The following is a 21,293-nucleotide window of genomic DNA, read 5'->3' as shown; positions in this document are numbered from 1 at the left end:
TGAACACTGGTCGGGTCTGTGAGGCTCATTAGTCCTACCAATATTTTTACTAACCAAAAAGGTTGTGAATTGCAAATAAGGTTAGGAAAACTCTTTTAAAATATGCTGAATACCCTGAATACCAAGAATGTCAGTGTCTGCATATAAATTTGCTTTAAACTAGCCTACACCTGCTTTCAGATCTCCAGAAGTCACAGACTACCGGCCTCCATTCAGAGGGCCATCCCAGTACATACTATACTGCTGAACTCATTGGCACATGAAGATAGCCTAATGGGAGTCTTGAGGGTCAAGTAAGCAATGAGGTTTAGAATATTTCGGAAGTTTGCCACCTTACTGAATGCCCTTATTTTGTAACTATTAAAGTAACTACAAACTTGAAAAGACATTACTTGACTGGTCTGCCCCGTGAGCCAGTTCCACGCTCACTGGAGTTGTTTTGGGATTGACATCAACAGTATTTTGCAGATGGATGCTGGGGTGTCACACACATAGCAGAAGCCATCAATCAGTAAACTGGGATCAGGTCTAGCTAATTACAGAATTCAGTCTAGAATAAAGGGCTTTTTAAAAATCTTGTTTGCAGATCAGCTTGAACCATTTAAAAACTAATCTAATATGGCTGTTTTATAGACAATATCTTCCTGTAGCTAGATGTTTGTTTTCTAGCACATTAAACATACAGCCAATCACATCAGTGAAACTTTCTTTTACATAACATTGCAATCAGAAATTGCTGTATTTCCCTCACCTGTCCAGTTGCATAGACTGCAGCAACACTCCCGCGTAAGCACTGGGTACAATTAAGAATCACTACTTTTCGTTCTGTTGCTTTCCTTAGTTCTTCTAGCAAATCTTCTCGATTATTTGGTGCATTACCAGTTCCGTACGTTTCAAGTACAATGCCCTCCATTGGAGCGTGAAGAAATGCCTTCACCTATTTAAAATAAGGTGTTAAAATATTACAACTCCATGTCTTTAATGCTATATAATTTGATTAGCAAGCCCTTTCTCCCGCATACATATTTTTCAAAAGATCTTTCAAAAGCAGTGGATGGCACTCACGAGCTAAAAAAAAGGAATTAAACTTCTTGCTACCATGATTGACAGCATTTATAGACAGTATCCCCACCAAGGTACCATACAGTAGCACAAACATATTAACCATATTCAAAGCTTTAAAGTCAATCACTACAAAACAGGAGTCAATATAAAAACATTTACAGGGTAAACACTTAATTTGATTAGAGTTTCTCAAGCCAGTGAGGAAATATGTAGTTGAATACTGAACTAATTGCAGGGAGGGGGGAAAAAGAACTCTCTTCGAACCCCTAAGCAGAAATGAATTGCAAAAATGAAACCTCACGATCACAAGGGCATGTTTTACACTTGTGAAGTTGTCAACTAATAAATAAGGGTGCGGCCTATACAAATTGCACAACTAGAAAAACTATTTTCATACCACTTCTGACACACGGCTTTCCAAGGCAAGGGCACTGTCAAAAAGTGATGTCATGATTACTAATAATCACATGATACTTTCAAACAAGTTCCCTCAATAAGAGGTGCATAAAGAAGTGTTTAGTTAAAATGCCATTATGTCTCACGCAGGAATCAGAGTCTTACAAATAATCATAGAATATCAGGGTTGGAAGGGACCTCAGGAGATCATCTAGTCCAACCCCCTGCTCAAAAGCAGGACTAATACCCAATTTTTGTCCCAGATTCCTAAATGGCTCCCTCAAGGATTGAGCTCACAACCCTGGGTTTAGCAGGCCAATGCTCAAACCACTGAGCTATCCCTCCCCCAAAATAAAAGTCCTTCATCTACACTGGCCATTTGTGATGATCATTTCTATAAAATAAGGCTGGGGTTTTCAAAAAGAAGGCTATGGGAGTTGGGAAACAATTTCTTTAGACTCCTATGAAAATCCCAGAGGCATATATTTTAAAATAATGGCAATTTTCTACAGGACGGGCTGATTAAAATGACATTAGGGAGAAAAGGATGGTAAGCTATTACTTAAATATATTACATAGGTTTTTGCAGTAGTGTAGCCATGTCGGTGCCAGGATATTAGAGAGACAAGGTGGGTGAGGGTAATATATTTTCTTGGATCAACTTCTGCTGGGGAAAGAGGCAAGCTTTCAAGCTCTGAGTGAGCTCAAAAGCTAGTCCCTTTCACCAATAGAAATTGATCCAATAAAAGGTATTACCCTCACCCATCTTATCTCTCTTACATAAGCTATGCAATTGCATGATGACAGAACACTATTTGATAAACGTAAATACAGAAATATTCATAAATGGAACAACGTATTCACAGAATTCTTACTTGATACATTTGAACCACAATGATAAAATCTACCATGTTTAGTACATATGCCTTCCAAACATTAGAAAACAAAATCATAATGAAGCCTGCAGGAATTAATTTAAATTCAAGAGACAGTTCATTTAATTGAAGGGTCGAGGGGAGAGAGAAGTAGTTTTTTGTGGTCCAATTGGTAACTACGCAGCTAACGTATCTCATCAATGTAAGTAGCCATCTAGTGAAATTATTTTAGACAACTTAGATATTTCTTTGTTGACCACATAAACTACTTGCAATACATTACAGTCACCTATGAGGCGAACTATACAGTTGGAGTTTTATTACAAATCTACCACCCGACTGCATTTCCATCTGTTCAGATTCACCAAAAAAAAAAAAAAAAAAAAAAAAAGACTAGTATAATTGAGGAATTTCTGCTTAAGCTACTGGATGCAATTTAAGCTGACAATGGCCATGAGAAAAATAAAAACTCAGGTTGGCGGAACTTCAAAAACAGACACACAGGCGCTTCAATACTGAACTCTGCAACCCCTGACTTTTAGGCACCCTTCTGCCTAGTGGACACATCAGTAGGTCAAAATACACTACGGAATTTTTAGTATGCAGCCCCAAGATCCACCTGGCCAGTTTGCACACGGCACATCAGAACACTTGTAGATTTACACCTCAGTTTGCCACACACTAACTTTCTGTATGGACAAGCCCTACATATTTCATGCAAAGTGGAAGAGCTTCAGACAGGAGAGACAGACCTATCCCAAAATACCCTCTGACTCGTGGCTAGTAAGCGTTGGGGCGCTCCCCTGAGATGTGGAAGACCTGGGTTCAAGACCCTGGTCTAAGATCAGGAGGAGGAGGGATTTGAACTCCCATGCCCCACATCCTGGATGAGTGCTCTAACCACTGGGCGATTGAGTATATAAGGGAGGGTGGGGGGCACCACTTCACCACATTTTGTGTAGGGCCTGATCTGGTCAGGTGCTTTTAGTTGGCCTCTCTATACACCTACTGGATTTGGCCCCATAGGCAAGATAGGCCGGGGAAATGCCTAGTTTGTGAATCCTGCCAGGGCCCAGGGGTGAGTTAGGCACAAAGCTGCTCAGTGGCGTCAGGACTTAGGTGGCTTTATGTATGCCCGTCAGCAGACATTTAGGCAGCTAGAGAACTTTAAGGTGGGATCTTAGGTGCTTTAAGGACTTTAGGCACCTACAGGGTTAGGTGGACCTGAACGGGGGGTTGTGAATGTCAGTGGCACCTAAATGTTGAATGGAGGTGCCTAAAATAGCAGTTAGGCACCTAACTTCCTCTCGTGAATCTAGTCCATACCATGTAAGACCCCAATTCTGCAAAGCAACCTCCTAGCATTGGCCTCTGTGGAATCCCATTGTTATCAATAGGGCTCCAGGTGTTCTCAGGGGTGCAGGAGTTCACATTAGCATATCATAGAACAGGATCAGAGCCCTGAACCCTTAAACCAGTTGCAGGAAGAAGCATGAATTGTAGATAAGGGCATGATTTCTTCACTCCATTTTCCCATATTGTATATGCATGCATACCTTTGGCAAAGTGTATATTATACATATACACTTGACTGTATGGCAAATAGGCACTTCTGGTCACTCTAGCTTGCACTTGCTTGTCAAGAGGTCAAATACATCTTCCAAACACGTGGAAGGGATACATTATCAATTCCAAAGCCCATGTGATTCAGGTTAAAGGTACTTTTAAAACCTTCCTAAATAGTTTTCCATGCTAGGACTGGTCAGTCATATTACTACTAGGAATGTTTATCAACACAATTAGGGTACATTGCTCAAGGCTGTTTCCAAAACAATTAAAAATCTTAAGAACATAAGAACAATCATACTGAGTCAGACCAATGGTCCATCTAACCCAGTATCCTGTCTTCTGATAGTGGCTAATACCAGGTGCTTCAGAGGGAATGAACAGAACACGTAATCATCAAGTGATCCATCTCCTGTTGCCCATTCCCAGCTTCTGGCAAACAGAGGCTAAGGACACCATCCCTGTCCATCCCGGATAATAGCCACTGATGGACCTATCCTCCATGAACTTATCTAGATCTTTTTTGAACCCTATTATAGTCTTGGCCTTCACAACATCTTCTGGAAAAAGGAGTAAATAACACTTTCTTATTTACTTTCTCAACACCACTCATGACTTTATAGACCTCTATCATATCCCCCCTTAGTCATGTTTTCCAAGCTGAAAAGTCCCAGTCTTATTAATCTCTCCTCATATGGAAACTGTTCCATACCCCTAATCATTTTTGTTGTCCTTTTTTGTACCTTTTCCAATTCCAATATATTTTTTTTGAGATGGGGTGAATACTGCACACAGTATTCAAGATGTGGGCGTACCACGGATTTATACAGAAGCAATATGATATGTTCTGTCTTATTATCTATTCCTTTTTTACTAATGATTCCCAACATTGTTAGCTTTTTTGACTGCTGCTGCACATTGAGTGGATGTTTTCAGAGAACTATCCAAGACTTCAAGATCTCTTTCTTGAGTGATAACAGCTAATTTACACCTCCTCATTTTATATGTATAGTTGGGATTACGTTTTCCAATGAGCATTACTTTGCATTTATCAACACTGAAATTCATCTGCCATTTTCTTGCCCATTCACCCAGTTTGTGACAGCCCTTTGTAACTCTTCACAGTCTGCTTTTGACTTAACTATCTTGAGTAGTTTTGTATCATCTGCAAATTTTGCCACCTCATTGTTTACCCCTTTTTCCAGATCACTGATGATTATATGAACAGTACTGGTTCCAGTACAGATCCCCGGGGACCCCACTATTTACCTCTCTCCATTCTGAAAACTGGCCATTTATTCCTACTCTTTGTTTCCTATCTTTTAACCACTTACTGATCCTCAAGAGTACCTTCCCTTTTATCCCATGACAGCTTACTTTGCTTAAGAGCCTTTGGTGAGGGACCTTGATCACCCTTTTCCACATGCTTGTTGCCCCCCTCAAAGAATTCTAATAGATTGGTGAGGCATGATTTCCCTTTACAAAAAGATCTTATCAGTTTTTCCATCTATAACAACAGATATTGCATCACTGCAGCTCTGTTAGACCAAGCAGCCATGAGTTTGGATACTCTCTCTACCATTTCAACAATTAAAAACAAAATACTTACAGTGGCAGCATTAATTCCTGGGAAGATTCGCAGCAGCCCAACATTCCTGTTCATGTTAGTGTGGACCTTAAACTTCTTTGTGGTGTTGGCTCTCCACACTGTCTCCCAGTTAACTGGTAAAGAGAAATAGAACACCATAAAGAAAGAGAAGTCTCACTGCTCATTTAATTAAACTTCACAACATTATATCAAGTGTATTTGTAGTACCTCACACTTCCTTATTTTTAAAGTCTGTACTATAATTCATTAATATGACCTTCATACAAAAAAAAATTAAAAAGGAGAAGTGAAGTGATAATCAAGAGTAGCAACAATAGCTGATCTCACTCACTGTGTTTATTATGATCCTATATTTCAACATCATCTAAAGGAACCATTAGGTCAGGCCTTAACATGCTATATTTTAAAATATTTATATTTTAAAAATTCCAAATAATTTAGATCTCCAGAAAAAAATCAATATTATTCAGCAGCAAAGTTTCCACATTATTACTCCCCCAGGAGAGATTTTTTTTAATACAGCAGCTTGGTTATAAAATACTAATTTAAGACAAGAAATGTTAAATGCAAGTGTATCTGTTTGGTCCTTACTAATGAACAGCATGATCTGCTGTTAAAAGACGTTGACAATACATTCTAATACTATCTTCTGAAAATGTAAAGTTAATTCAGTGATTGTGCAAAGTGCTTGACTAATAATACACTTACACCTATGCCATCATTACTATCCCCTGTTATAAACTACCCTCCCTCTACCTTCACCTGTTTAGAATACTCGGAAGGTTTGGGGGCAACAGAATGGTATGAAGAAGGTCTAACGTAAATGAAATATGTATTTTTCACACATTCTAATCAGGACTTCATTACTTTGTAATTGGAATAATACCAACAAGTACTCTAAGTCAGAAAAAATACATCTTCTCAAATATGAAAGATGTGACACGAATTCCGAATGTCATATTAAAGACAGATGTTGTTACTGTTGCCACTAATCATCTCCAGACCTTATAATGTAGTTACTAATGATTAAATAAAATAGCAAGGATTCAATTAACTGTGATTATATATTTAAAGCCAGATGCCAGCTGTTTAATAGTCTGTTTGTGTTCTATTATTAAAAGCCAAATCATGCATTATGGATTTCAAAAAGTTTACTACTCCAATGCAAGAGAGAAATGTCAATAACTGACAACTTGTAGAAGGGGCTTTGGCAATACTCTTGAGAGCATTCTGCGCCAAAAAATTAAAAATTCTGTGCCAAAAAAAAAATTCTGTGCATAATATTTTAAAATTCTGCAAAATTCTGCAAATGTTTTTTGTCAAATAAATGTTGAGGCTCCACCATGGCATTGGGGAGTACAGACCATTGGCTGCACAGAGGTAGGCGATCACTCAGCAGCTTCCCCCCCACACCCAGGACATGGCTCAGCAGTGAGGCTGCATCCAATCCTGACACAGTGCAAGGACCAAGCCTGCCCTAGAAACACCCCAGGGCCCTGCTCTTCTGTGTCAAGTGCACCAGATGTGGGCAGGCAGGTTCAGCCCGGCAGGATACAAGTGTGGAGGAGCTTAGTGTGGGGGGATCCAGGTGTGGGTGGAGAGGGTTCTGTGTGGGGCAATCTGGGTGCAGGCAGTGATCTGGATGCATAGGGGCTTGTTGGGGGGTTCTGAGTGCAACAGTAATAGGACTCTGCAGGGGGGTCCAGGTGAAGGTGGTTGGGGCTCAGCTGGGCAGGATCTGTGGGTGGGGGAATAGAGTTTGGCAGGAGGGTCTGGGTGTGGGGGGTTCAGTGTGGGGGTCCAGATGCTGGGGGAGTGGGGCTCAGTGGGGTGGGGATCCAGGTGCACCGCTAGTTGAGGCACCATAGAGTGGGGATCCAGGTGCGGGTGGCTCCTTGGGGTGGTGCAGGGGGAGTGGTGCTTGGTAGGAGGGTCTGGATGTGGGTGGGGTGAGGCTCAGCAGGAGGGTCTGTATATGGGGGGGGGGGGGGGTATAGAAGCACGGGGGTTGGGCGGATGGAGGAGCAGCTCCTTGTACAGTGATCCTTCCCCCTGCAGCTGAGGAGCAATGGGTAGGGAATTTGCAGAGCTTCTTGCAGCCTAGGGAGAAATCTGGGGGTGGGTCTGACCTGGCCCTGGATGCCATGCAGGGGAAGAGGAAGTCCCATCCTCCCCTGCCCAGCCGGGACTAGGAGTTGAACCCAGCACAGGTAGGAGCCACCAGCCGGGTCTTCCCCAGTCCCGCCCCCTGCCCCACAGTGATTTACCTCTCCACCGGCTGCCCTAGGCACCCAAAACATACTGCTGGGGAGGGTCTCATGACTACACTTATGGCTTCCCTTTGCTTCCCCATCAGAAAGTCATTTTCTGAGGGAAAACAAAGAAATCTGCAGGGGCGATGAATTCTGCGCATGCGCAGTAGTGCAGAATTCCACCAGTAGTACACTGGCATACAACCACCCATGGCTTCAAGTACCATATTTCACGAAAAGCACAGGCCATGCTGTAAAACTTAGCTCACAATGGAAAACGAGCTGTTTCTTTTCACTTATGGAGAAGCCTCTAGGCTGCAAGGACAGATAAAAAATTAGGATACATATTATTATAGACTTGTCCTGTGTCTTGTAAAGTATTAGTCACTCCTGAAAACATTCAGCTACTATCCCGATTTCTTGCAATCAATAGTCACAGCTGCTTTCAAGAATATCCAAAATATATTTAAAAGCCTCCTTCCAAATCCCAGTAAAACAATTTTCCCCTCATTGATGCTAGGACAAGACAGGTTTCTAACAATCAAGACAGGCTATACATATCTGATATCATCTACAAGCATAAAGTTATTATGAACTTCCCAACACTATCCCATGCCTGGCAAGTAAGATAGCAGAAACGTCACAAGGGTCTCAGCACAGCGCTTACAGAAAAAACAAACAAGGGGATTATATGGATAAATGTTTTTACTCATACATTGTGAAACAGATTGAAAGTGATATTCATGACGGTGAAAGAATCAGCCACTCATGAGCAAATGGATCCCCACTCTGCTGAGGATGAGAGAGAGCAGTGGGATGTATGTGCAGATTCAACCTGAGCACGTATAGCTACAAAATTTAATTCCTGCAGCAGGGCAGAGGAAGGGTCCATGGACTAAAGTAAAATTAATAGCAGAAAGACAGAAGGCACTGGATGTATGCTCAGATGCTCAGTGTTAATCAAGTCCTAATGGCTCAAATGAATCACATCTATATGTTCAATCATGTAACGTGCAAATGCTTTCTATAATCTGAAAAACACTGTGTTTGATAAAACTTCAGCTGCAAAGCAGGATCCTAAATCAGCAGCGAAAAGCATTCCACCGTAATAGCCCTACAGACCACGATACCTAGCCTTTGAAGATGGATCAACTCTACTGCAGCAAGCCAGTATTCGATGATAATAGCGAGCTTCACTTATTCGCCTCACTTTTATACCATTTTACACTGGTTTAAGATTCTGTCTCCCACAACGTTCCAACTGTTCCCCTTCCTGCATCCAGCATGGCTTCCTCTTCATATACAGAATAGCTGAAGTACTCTTAGGGTTTAAATAAAACAGGGGAAAAGTGGCCTACAAGGTTTACAAAAGAAGCTGCAACAAAAGAAGCCATCTGGAAGCTGTTATAATGCACATCCCAAACAAAAGCTTCTTTCTGGGATTCTGTCAAGGGAAACTCTTATATGTGCCTGTGACAAACTGTACCGAAACATTAACTAGACTTGTAAATCCCCATCACTCAGTCTCCCATAGTTTGATTCCAACCCCTTGACTCTATTTAGCAAGGAAGAATTTACTGGGGCAAAGTTATTGGTAGGTGTGGCTTGGAGTAGGGCCTTGAGGGCTGAAGCGGTAGTAATCTCACTCACCCAGGCCAGTAGGCTGTCCAGGCTAGTGGTGTTAAAGAAATTTTTCAAGCCCTGTTCATCATACTCATAGGTGGGAGGAGAAAGAGCAGCAGCGTTATTTACGAAGATGCCCAAGGATCCTCACTTCTCTTTTTCCCCTGCAACGAGGGTTTTTTTAAAAAACGAACAGTCTCATCTACACTCAAAGCCAGTGTCACCTAAAGGACATGAAAGCTTATTTTCTTCCATATCAGTCAAAGATTAGACTTTGCTGAGATATCCTTCAGAATGTATGTTACCTACTTTGGAAACTATCAGCGTACTTACGAGTGAATTAGACCTATCCTGGTTAACTTTGCCAAAATAAGATTAAACCATCTCTCATTAGAGATCCATGCCAAGATAAGAAGACTAAAGCTGAGATAACCAGGATAGGTCTAATGTTTACCTTATATTTTCTGAACCTATGTCTGAAAATGCGCTCTACTGAATAATGCTCTGTGTTCAAAATGTTACAGCATTAATGGAGGAAAGTAACTTAGCCCAGAAGAGATATCTATTTTAAATAAACTAATATAGCCAGAAAACTTTCCTCTAGTTAGCATCATTCCCCACACCAAGAGTTTTGTCGATCTGCTTAATGCAGATCATGACTTCAGGGATAAGAGTAGCAATTGTCTTTACAAATGACATTTTTCCATCCTGCAATTACCACCACTCATACATTCTGCTCTGGCTTCCTAGCTAATCAGTCCAACTGAGCCGGATTAGTTCTCAAACAAACAAAAGTGTAAAATCCTTCCATGTCCAGCTAAGGCTTGTTTTGAGCCATTTCAAAAAAGGCAGAGAGCCGTACACAAACTCATTCAGTAATTCTTTTGCACTGTTTGTGTTACCATATACAACATCCAAGGAATGGAGAAATTTTCCATATAATGGCTCAATTTATGTCATTCTGTTGGATGAACGCGCTATCCCACAACTTCTGCAGCTACATCAGGTTGTATGGATTGTTTGATGAAAATAATCTTAAGAACTGCCAATATGAAGTAAGGAAGCTTATGGATAGGCGGATGAAGTATGAGAAATTCTACCTTTCTGTGTTCAGAATAATACTTTATGGAATCCTATATGATGAACTGAATAACTAGTGAAGTTATTCACTGAGCTTTTGGCACATTGCAACAGATAACGAGCAACCTGTTCTGACTTGGATGGGCTATGCTTGTAAAAAAAAGCTTCCAACTGATGTAGAATACATACTCCTCTGCATTATGTAAATTTGAGTACAAAGCTGATTATTTTAGGAACAAAGATAGCACATTACTCATCTTTCTCAGAAACAGGCAAGCCCCTAAAGAGGATGTACACTATTTTAAAAGTTAGGTAATTATATTTTAGTGTACTAAATGTCCAACATGGCCTGGGGCAGGAAGGCAAATAGGCCAAAGCATATGAGATATAAAAACAAAAATTGTAAACCTTAAAGGTTTTCAAAATCGGGTGCCAAAAATTAGACACCTACAAAGGTGGTCTGACTTTCAAATGTGCCAAGCATTCACAATTCCCTTTGACTTCAGACCTTTCTGAAATAATCAGGCCACTTTTTGAGGAGTCTAATTTTAAGCAGCCAAGTTTGAAAGTTTTGACCTTCATACATAACTGTATGCTAAACTGTTTTTGGAGGAGAGGTTGAGGGACAGAAGAGGGGTGGTGTCCGGAAGTCTGACTAGCTTCTGTTCCACTGTTAAGCCTCAGCACAAACCAGACTATGACACCACCGTTACCATACAATCCAGTAGAAATATGAAGAGGTTGGTTTAGTATATTGTGCAGACTTTAAATTTGTGTTTTATATCCCATAAGGTGTAATATCTGAGATATCCAAGATAGGATGTCACAATGTCTGTACTGAGGATGTTGTTCACTTGAAAGGTTTAGAATTACTGAATAGAAAGGAGTAAGAATGTGGAAGGTTCCAGGGTCATAGGTCCTGGAAGGTAAGTGAAAACCTCTTTTCCCTTTACAGAAGTATCAGATAGTGAAAGTCTTGTCTCTTTCGGTCTAATCTAATAAAGACAAGACCATACATCAGGACAGAGGGAAAGAAATCAAACTAATACAACACATTCTAGAAAGCAGCAAACTTTTGTTAGGCAACACATACACAAAAGCCACAATACAGGTTTAAACTCATTTATTATAGAAGTACAGTAGCTTTAAAAGTGACACCTCCCTAAGGTGTGGTGACTGAACTCAAAGTTATGAAATCAAACAAGAAATACAGCTTTTAATGATTGAAAGCTCCAGTAAAACAGCAGCACTTTCTTCTCACCCTTCTCTGCAAAGTGACAGGCAAGTCGTACCATTATATAAGCTACACCAGTGTTCACGAGCATTCAGGGTGACAGCCAATGGGTGGAGAGCACAAACCAACTTATGGATGGTTCTTAAAGGTGGAAAGCAAGACTAAAAATACAGCCGCCTTTTTCTGGCAATAATTTGTCATAATTGATACACACCTTTTGAAAGGAGTCTATCCCAACTAAATATTCATTACAATAATCACGTCTGTATTTGTAAGAAAAAAATACCTCAATGTACAGAGCTGGCATTTACCTTGATAATATGAATAAATAAATGACTTGGGCTTTTAACTATATACAACCGGAACTGCCTAATCCCGCCAAGCAAAACACAGTAACCTGGCCAATGCCATCCTCTCTCTTTTACATTAGTGATGCTATTAAGTTTGATAGTGTGTATCCTCTCAACTTTCCCTCTTGTATCTCTCTGTTGTATCTATCTGCAAAATCCAAGCAATTTTTTTATGTACTTGATTTTTCCTGAATAAATCTTTCAATGTTTCTTTAACAAACAAACAAAACCACAATGATGACAACCTCAGCACTCAGAATCCCTATGCTAATAAACCACATGCATGTGTGATTGAGAAAAACTACGTAGAATAAAGAAGCATAATTTAGTTTGATACTTTCAGGCAATAAAGAGTAGCTGAAGTGAGAAATAAGTTATGAAATGCACAGAGACTGTGTCCTTATACACTGTAGTTAGTAATTAGCCTGGGCTTCTTTTTTGTCTGCCCCGTTCAAATCTGTAAGGCACCACTGGAGTCAAGGTCTATTCTTGATCACTGAAAATATTACAAATATATTTTCAATGTATTCCAATGCTTTTTGTCCTATGCTGCATCAGGAGCTTAAAGTAAGTATTTCATGGGAGCTTCCTGAGGCTTGTTCACATGAACAGCACTCTGGAATCTTTTCACCGCTGCCTACAAGAATCAAGTTCACCAGAGCCAAAACTTTGGGGAAGTTGATATAGCCAGTGGGTCCAGAGATGGACAATGGGAGGGACTGAAGGAAGGTGCTGACAAAGCCACAGGAAACTTCTAAATATTGACCAGGGGCATTAAAGGAAAAGAGGATTGATGAGGTCAGAAACCAACCACAAGGACTGATCAGTTGGAGCATGGACCAATGGGGGGAAATAAATGAGAGGAGCAACTGGAGGTGAAGAGGCTGCTGCAGATGCAGAGTGCAGACTATCCTTCTCTATTCTGCCTCACTCTTTGGTGCTGAGACAGATACAGCATACCATAGCTCTCTAACCGCCAGCAGTAACTCTCCACCTCGTCCTTCTGCACCAATTAATCAGTCACAGGGGGCTCTGGTCTCATTATACTCCCACCTTCCATTCTCTTGCTGGAAACAGATAATCAGCTCCGCCTAGTCTGTCTCTCACACCTTCCAAGCCCAGCCTGTCTTCCAGTTTGTAGACCTGTGGAGCTGGATTCTCAGAGGAAAGTCTCTGTAGACTGCCTATATCTCCTTCTGGAACTGAGAGCAGATTGGCAGCATACTGAAGCAGCAAAAGAAATGGATTTGTCTGAAAAAAGTGAAGGAAGACAATGTACACAAGCAATTTGAGAGGTTAAAAATAGCTGGGTTGGTTTGTTTTGTTTTTAAAAGCCCCAAATGGTTCCTTTTCTCCACCAGAGCTTCTGATGAGGATTCTAAGAGTGCACTCAGGGAAAATAACCATGTTTCAAACAATTTATTTTAGACAGAGTAAAGCTGCACCGGTTATAGTTACTGTCTGTATTCTGTGAACTATGTTTTTCCAAAATGAAACAATCATTCAGTACTGACACTTCCACTTTGGACAAGTGACACTACACTAACAGTGCAATAAATTGAAACAAATAGTAATAATGGGGCAATTCATGCCATCAATTTTTAAGCAAAACTCCCCATTGATTTCAATGGGGGAGTTCTGCTTAAAATTTAATGGGACATTATGGCCAGGAAAAGTAACTGATAGCTTTATCGTTTTTCTACTACAAAAACAGATACTCATAAAGCAGATCATTTGAACCCAAGAAGGAATTTACATAAAGCTTGATTCCATTATTGATCATTCAGAAATCTGAATATTTATAATGTCATTTGTCCCAGTATATAAAAATTCAGAGAAAAATTCAAGATAACTCATCCTAGTATACAGAAATAGTACGAAGGAAAGTGTTCTGGTTAACCTAATACATTAAATAGCTGTATTTTTTCCTTAACTGCACAAGTCATTTATTTGCCTGAGTTAATGTTAACTAAATAGCTATAGTAAGAAAGAGATTCCCTTTATCTCCCAGATGTTCTGAAGGCAATTATTGTGGGGAATCTCACAAGATGTACCTCAGTTCTGAGAGACACAAACCTACTATTCCAATCTTGGAATGTGGCTGAATGGACTGTCAATTATTTGAAAAAAATTAAAATAAATTAAAGTTAGGATTTTTTTTAACAGTGCTCATCATCATAGTATCTGTGCAAACATTAATGGAATTATCCTTACAAGAGCATTCTGAGGTAGAGAAGTATTATAAGCTTACATTTTCAACTGGGGAAAACTGAGGACAGAGACCTCTTAAGGTTACACAGAAATCCTGTGGCACAGCCAGGAATAGAACTCAGATCTTCCAAATTCTAATCTAATGTTTTGGTCACAGTACCAGTCTTTTCAACAACACTAACAGGAAAGGGTTTTTCAAGTTAGGTGGACATCCACTAGGGACTAGCCTGAAACTTAACTCAGAAATGAGGGAAGGAAGTGAAAGGTTAGTGCATCCATCCCCTGCACCACTTCTACCCCCCAGGTATATTTTTTAAATTAGCTGGACACCGGCACTAACAGATAATTTTCAGAGTATGACATATATCTTAGTCAAGGTTTGTAGCAACCCCTTGACACCTTGACGTTTTAAATAAGTTTCTTCACCAAAAAGGAACTTCATCCATCACATATATACAATCATTTGTGACAGTAACTTTGCATACTGGTACTGAAATCCTTGTGTATTTTTTTTAATAATTAAAAAACAAAAACAAACAAAAAAAAAAACAGGAACACACATCCAGATTGCCTAACATCTAAATAAATTAGGAAGAAAGATCAAATTTTAGACCTAACAACATTAACAGTGTCCCTCTGATTTAAAAGGATCTTAGTTTCTGGAGCACCTAATAAAGCGCCTTACCAAATGACTACGAACCAAAGTGCAGACATGAACGATCTGTCAGAAAGTGTACAGATGCTGCCCCACCTGCTGTGCCTTATTTCAGGATCCAGTGTAATCATTAAAGAGATTAAACCACTTTGTTTTTTCATTTTTCCCTAACTTATTTTATCCCCAGACCAAGCATTTTCGTGGCAGAAGGGCATATTCCCAAAATGCTTCCCTCCCAAGAATCTGGATATTTAGTAAGAATCAATCCAGCCATGTCTGTGTATAATAGAGTACTGTACAAAATCTACCTGCTGTTTAATCGCTGATTCTTATACCTTATACAACTATAATTTTAACGGCTTCTAGGGCACATGGAGCAGTGTCAAGACACAAACGGCATAACACAACGCTTTTAAATCACATCCATACGTAAGTAAATGTGTGTCTCAATTGTGTAAGTACTGATCAAATCCTGAAACAGCTCTTGAGGAAGGCAGTGTGCTTTTGCATGCGTCATAAATTACAGGGCTTAAACGATGAAATTGCTTACTTGTAATATCAACCTCAGCATTTGCAAGTGGAGACAGGTTAGGTGAGGAAAAGGCATTGAAACTCCCAGCATCCACCTTAGTCACCCTATTTCCCCTGTACAGTTTATGATAAAAATACAGGCACACCTACAAGAAAAATAAAGAAACATGTCTGTGTAGAAGCCAGGAATTAAAGATATAAGCAGATACTGTTGTCTGCCCCTTTTAAAATGTTTTCTAAATCTTTAAAGTAATGAGAATTACTTAGAAGTTGGCAGATTTACAATTCTGACACAATTTTTTTTAAAAAGTGGCATGCCTGTCACTTTATGGATTGTTCCTTAACTCGTAAAAAGTTAAAAGTTAACTAGTTACATAATTCCCTCACAAGAGCAGGCAAAATCTAGGAAAGACAGTGAAGATTGTTTCTTTGGGGTTTTTTGGTCATCTTTAAGTGGAGGTAGGTGAAAAGAAAAGAGAGGACTTTTAAAGAGCTGTCATAAACATCTGAAAATCAGAGTCCAATGGCTTTTTGGTGGCCTACAGAAAATGGTCAAGATTTTCCAAAAGGACTAGTGGTTTTGGATACATTCATTTTTGGTTGCTCAACTTAAGATGCCTATAAGGGATCAGGCAACTCCATGCTTAGTGAAAAGTCAGTCCCCTTCAAATGTGTCTCAAGCTGAACTCCATAAAAATTACGGCACTGAAAATTACTAGTCACTTTGGAAAATCTTAGTCAGTAAGCGGCTGGTCTTAACCCACATGAAACTGGCAGTGTCAGAACAGAGACAGACTGAAAGAGGGTGAAAATGGTACTACTCTCTCTCTCAGCTTTATGGGTGGGTTCTGCTGGTCAGATTTCAGGCATATTAGTGAGGCAGTGTGGGGAAGCTTCCACAGCTGCTGAGTGTGAAGTCCTTTATTAACATAACTGGCACTACAGTCTCCACAGAGACAGAAATTCTCTACATTTCACCAGTACTTAACTTCTCTTCAATTTTAATTATTCCCACCTCCACCACCACCACTCTACTACTTGTTTCCAGTACCAAGCACAATGTGCAAATGAAAATCTTTGATTTCAAGTCTACTGCAGCCAGTATGTCAGAGACATGACAAGTCTATACAATATATTAGGAACATACTGGTAAGTTAAGCCTGACAACAGCGTGTGCACTGTGTCAGATAGGGGTCTGTTAACCTTGACAGGGTTCCTTTAAATATCATTGCACAGTCCTTGTTGGTTAACAGATACATTTTAAAAGTGTAAACATTTGGTTTTACTAGGTTCAGGAAAACAAATTCTGATGCTAGGGAAACAGACCTCAGGAATTACAAACTGTCCAGCGATCAGCAGCGCCCCTAGTAGGTTGGCTCGACCATCATTCCGCAATTCATATATGGGGACCTAAAAAGAAGAGAGTGAAATTACACCCCATTTCTTATACATAAACTGCAGAAGAGATTCCAGTTCATGCAATGCAAATCCAGTATAAATATATGAATAATTTATGTAACATAAGAATGGCCATACTGGGTCAGACCAAAGGTCCATCCAGCCCAGTATCCTGGCTACCGACAGTGGCCAATCCCAGGTGCCCCAGAGGGAGTGAACCTAACAGATAATGATTTAGTGATCTCTCTCCTGCCATCCATCTCCACCCTCTGACAAACAGAGGCTAGGGACACCATTCCTTATCCATCCTGGCTAATAGCCATTAATGGACTTAACCTCCATGAATTTATCCAGTTCTCTTTTAAACCCTGTTATAGTCCTAGCCTTCACAACTTGCTCACGCAAGGAGTTCCATACGTTGACTGTGCACTGATTGAAGAAGAACTTCCTTTTATTTGTTTTAAACCTGCTACCCATTAATTTCACTTGGTGGCTCCTAGTTCTTATATTATGGGAACAAGTAAATAACTTTTCCTTATTCACTTTCTCCACACCACTCATGATTTTATATACCTCTATCATATCCCCCCTTAGTCTCCTCTTTTCCAAGCTGAAAAATCCTAGCCTCTTTACTCTCCTCTCACATGGGACCCGTTCCAAACCCCTAATTATTTTAGTTGCCCTTTTCTGAACCTTTTCTAATGCCAGTATATCTTTTTTGAGATGAGCGGACCACATCTGTATGCAGTATTCAAGATGTGGGCGTACCACAGATTTATATAAGGGCAATAAGATATTCTCCCTCTTATTCGCTATCTCTTTTTTAATGATTCCTAACATCCCATTTGCTTTTTTGACTGCCGCTGCACACTGCGTGGACGTCTTCAGAGAACTATCCATGATGACTCCAAGATCTTTCTCCTGATTAGCTGTAGCTAAATTAGCCCCCATCATATTGTATGTATAGTTGGGGTTATTTTTTCCAATGTGCATTACTTCACACTTATCCACATTAAATTTCATTTACCATTTTGTTATCCAATCACTTAGTTTTGTGAGATCTTTTTGAAGTTCTTCAAAGTCTGCTTTGGTTTTAACTATCTTGAGCAGTTTAGTATCATCTGCAAACTTTGCCACCTCACTGTTTACCCCTTCCTCCAGATCATTTATGAATAAGTTAAATAGGATTGGTCCTAGGACTGACCCTTGGGGAACACCACTTTTTTAGTTCTTTTACTGTGTTTTTTAATTTGGGGTAAAGATTTAAGTTGAGCCTCTATTATGGTGTCTTTGAAAAGTGTCCATGCAGCTTGCAGGGATTTCACTCTAGTCACTGTACCTTTTCATTTCTGTTTAAGTAACCTCCTCATTTTTGCATATTTCCCCTTTCTGAAATTAAATGCCACAGTGTTGGGCTGTTGAGGTGTTCTGCCCACCACAGGAATGTTAAATGTTATGATATTATGGTTACTGTTTCCAAGCGGTCCGGTTATAGTTACCTCTTGGACCAGATCCTGCGCTCCACTCAGGACTAGATCGAGAGTCGCCTCTCCCCTTGTGGGTTCCTGTACCAACTGCTCCAAGAAGCAGTCATTTAAAGTATCGAGAAATTTTGTCTCTGCATTTTGTCCTGAGGTGACATGTACCCAGTCAATATGGGGATAATTGAAATCCCCCACTATTATTGAGTTTTTTATTTTGATAGCCTCTCTAATCTCCCTTAGCATTTCATCGTCACTATCACTGTCCTGGTCAGGTGGTCGATAATAGATCCCTACTGTTATATTCTTATTAGAGCCTGGAATTACTATCCATAGAGATTCTATAGAACATGTGGATTCATTTAAGATTTTTATTTCATTTGATTCTACATTTTCTTTCACATATAGTGCCACTAGCACGCCCCCCACCGGCACGACCTGTTCTGTCCTTCCAATATATTTTGTACCCCGGAATGATTGTGTCCCATTGATTGTCCTCACTCCACAAGGTTTCTGTGATGCCTATTATATCAATAGCCTCCTTTAACACGAGGCACTCTAGTTCACCCATCTCATTATTTAGACTTCTAGCATTTGTGTACAAGCACTTAAAAAACTTGTCACTGTTTATTTGTCTGCCCTTTTCTGATGTGTCGAGTCTTTATGTGAATGTTTCTCATCTGATCTGGCCCATACTTTATCATCTTTCATCCCCTCCTCCTGACTAAAACCTAGAGAATCTCTATCAATAGACAGGTTTCAGAGTAACTCACGAAAGCTTATGCTCAAATAAATTGGTTAGTCTCTAAGGTGCCACAAGTACTCCTTTTCTTTCTATCAATAGACTCTCCTTTAAGAGAAGTCTCTGTCTGATCCACGTGCGCTTCTGCAACAATCGGCTTCCCCCATCTCTTAGTTTAAAAAGGTTGCAGAGCAGTTTTTAATGTTAAGTCCAGCAGTCTGGATCCACTTTGGTTTAGGTGGAGCCCATCCTTCCTGTATAGGCTCCCCCTATCCCAAAAGTTTCCCCAGTTCCTAATAAACCTAAACCCCTCCTCTCAACACCGTCGTCTCATCCACGCTTTGAGACTCTGAAGTTCTGCCTGCCGACCTGGCCCTGCGTGTGGAACTGGTAGCATTTCTGAGAATGCCCCATAGAGGTCCTGGATTTCAGTCTCTTTCCTAGCAGCCTAAATTTGGCCTCCAGAATGTCTCTCCTACCCTTCCCTACGTCATTGGTACCTATATGTACCACAACCACCGGCTCCTCCCGAGCACTACACGTAAGTCTATCTAGATGCCTCGAGAGATCTGCAACCTTCGCACCAGGCAGGCAAATCACCATACGGTTCTCCCAGTCATCACAGACTCAGCTATCTAGGTTTCTAATGATCAAATCTCCCATTACTAACACCTGCCTTTTCCTAATGACTGGAGTTCTCGTCCCCAGAGAGGTAACCTCAGTGAGAGAGGATGTCCCAACTATGGGAAGGTTTCCCTCTGTTCCCGTTGACTGCTCTCCTTCTCTGGGCCTTTCATCCTTCTTAACAGCGCAGGGGCTGTCTGACTGGAGGTGGGACAAATCTACACTGTCCTGGAAAGCCTCATCAGCATACCTCTCTGCCTCCCTTAGCTCCTCCAGTTCCGCCACCCTGGCCTCCAAAGCCCATACACGGTCTCTGAGGGCCAGGAGCTCCTTGCACCGAATGCACACATACACCACCTGCCCACAGGGCAGGTAATCATACATGCTACACCGAACGCAATAAACAGGATAGCCCCCACTCTGCTGCTGGGTTTCTGCCTGCATTTTCTCCTACAGTTACCTAGGTTAATGATAGGGTTTTTGTTTAAATCAAGAAGTTTTGATTATAGTTCAGTTTAAAGGTTTTAAAGATGGCACGTGTACCTTGCCCCCTTCCCATTCTCCTTTCCAACTTCCTCTCGAAACTCCCTGTTAGCAGTCCCTGTTCACAAAGCTCCTTGGTCGCTTGCTCACTGCTTTATAAAGCCCTGGCCTTCTTGATAGCCCCGCCCCCTGACTGAGGCTCAGCCAATGAACAGAGGCTTCTAGATTTCAAACCTTGTTTAGAAGCTCCCAAAATGATTTTAGAAGCTAACAATCAAGGCAATCTCCCATTATATCATTTACGGTGAATACGATTTACTTCTTCATCCAAACTAACTATTTTAGACAGAAGCAGATGGTGGAATTGCTCCCTCTCAATGTAAAACAGAATTTTTTCATAAAATATATCATTGGCTTTTTCATATTTTTCCTCTTATTGTAATAGCTATATTTAAAGAAACATCTCATTAAAGAAATTATTCTGGTCTTATTAAGCAACTGCATATTTTCTTTCAGAAGTGAAAGCCAGGTTAGCAACAATATCAAAAAATGTGTGTACTCAATTCTTCAATGAGGAAGCATGTGGGAGAAAAGCGTACAGAGAGTAAGATGAGCAACAGCCTCACTTCATTCAGTGTTACCCGGAGCATCATCTGAGGATATAATTTGCCCTACCCTTCCTGGCTGGATATAAAAGGTAAACGGGCAGTTTGTTATTGACAGAGTAGGACAAGGCTAAATGTAGAGACCTAGTGTGATTACTTAAAGGATGATAACTCCTAAGCCTTTTTTAGAATAAATCTTTATTAGCAAAATCATCCCCATGTTTAAAGGAATCTGAGCTCCTTTAAACAATGCAAAAGTTAAGATTGCATGCTCTGCTGCTGGTTCATGTACCATGAACACAATACAGCAAAAAATGAAAGTAAAACCCTTAATGTTTTGTTTTATAAAGGAAACACTATAGCTAGCCCTACAGACCCCGCACAATTTAGAGACAGTGACCTGAATTCTATTCCTTCTTTATCATCCAAATTCTTTACTAAGTCCCAAGTACAAAGTCAATCATATAATAAATAATAACACTCAGATCTTATATAGCACATTTCATCAGAATC

General features: G+C 40.3%; 1 protein-coding gene across 1 annotated transcript in view; it reads right to left on the bottom strand.

Moving 5' to 3' along the window:
- Window positions 1-21,293, bottom strand: part of ASPG (asparaginase) — an 82,848-nt gene that overhangs the window by 36,883 nt on the left and 24,672 nt on the right. Inside the window, exons 5-8 of the mRNA XM_077820532.1 lie at window positions 16,774-16,857; window positions 15,467-15,593; window positions 5,512-5,624; window positions 752-937 (exon numbers count right to left, since the gene is read on the bottom strand). Of these exons, the coding sequence (XP_077676658.1) occupies window positions 752-937; window positions 5,512-5,624; window positions 15,467-15,593; window positions 16,774-16,857 (510 nt within the window). The remainder of the gene's footprint in view (window positions 1-751; window positions 938-5,511; window positions 5,625-15,466; window positions 15,594-16,773; window positions 16,858-21,293) is intronic.

Source organism: Eretmochelys imbricata, chromosome 6 (genome assembly GCF_965152235.1).
Source record: "Eretmochelys imbricata isolate rEreImb1 chromosome 6, rEreImb1.hap1, whole genome shotgun sequence".
NCBI classification, from domain to species: domain Eukaryota; kingdom Metazoa; phylum Chordata; order Testudines; family Cheloniidae; genus Eretmochelys; species Eretmochelys imbricata.
The sequence above is the reverse complement of the archived record's forward strand: the minus strand, read 5'-3'. Positions and strand labels throughout refer to the sequence as shown.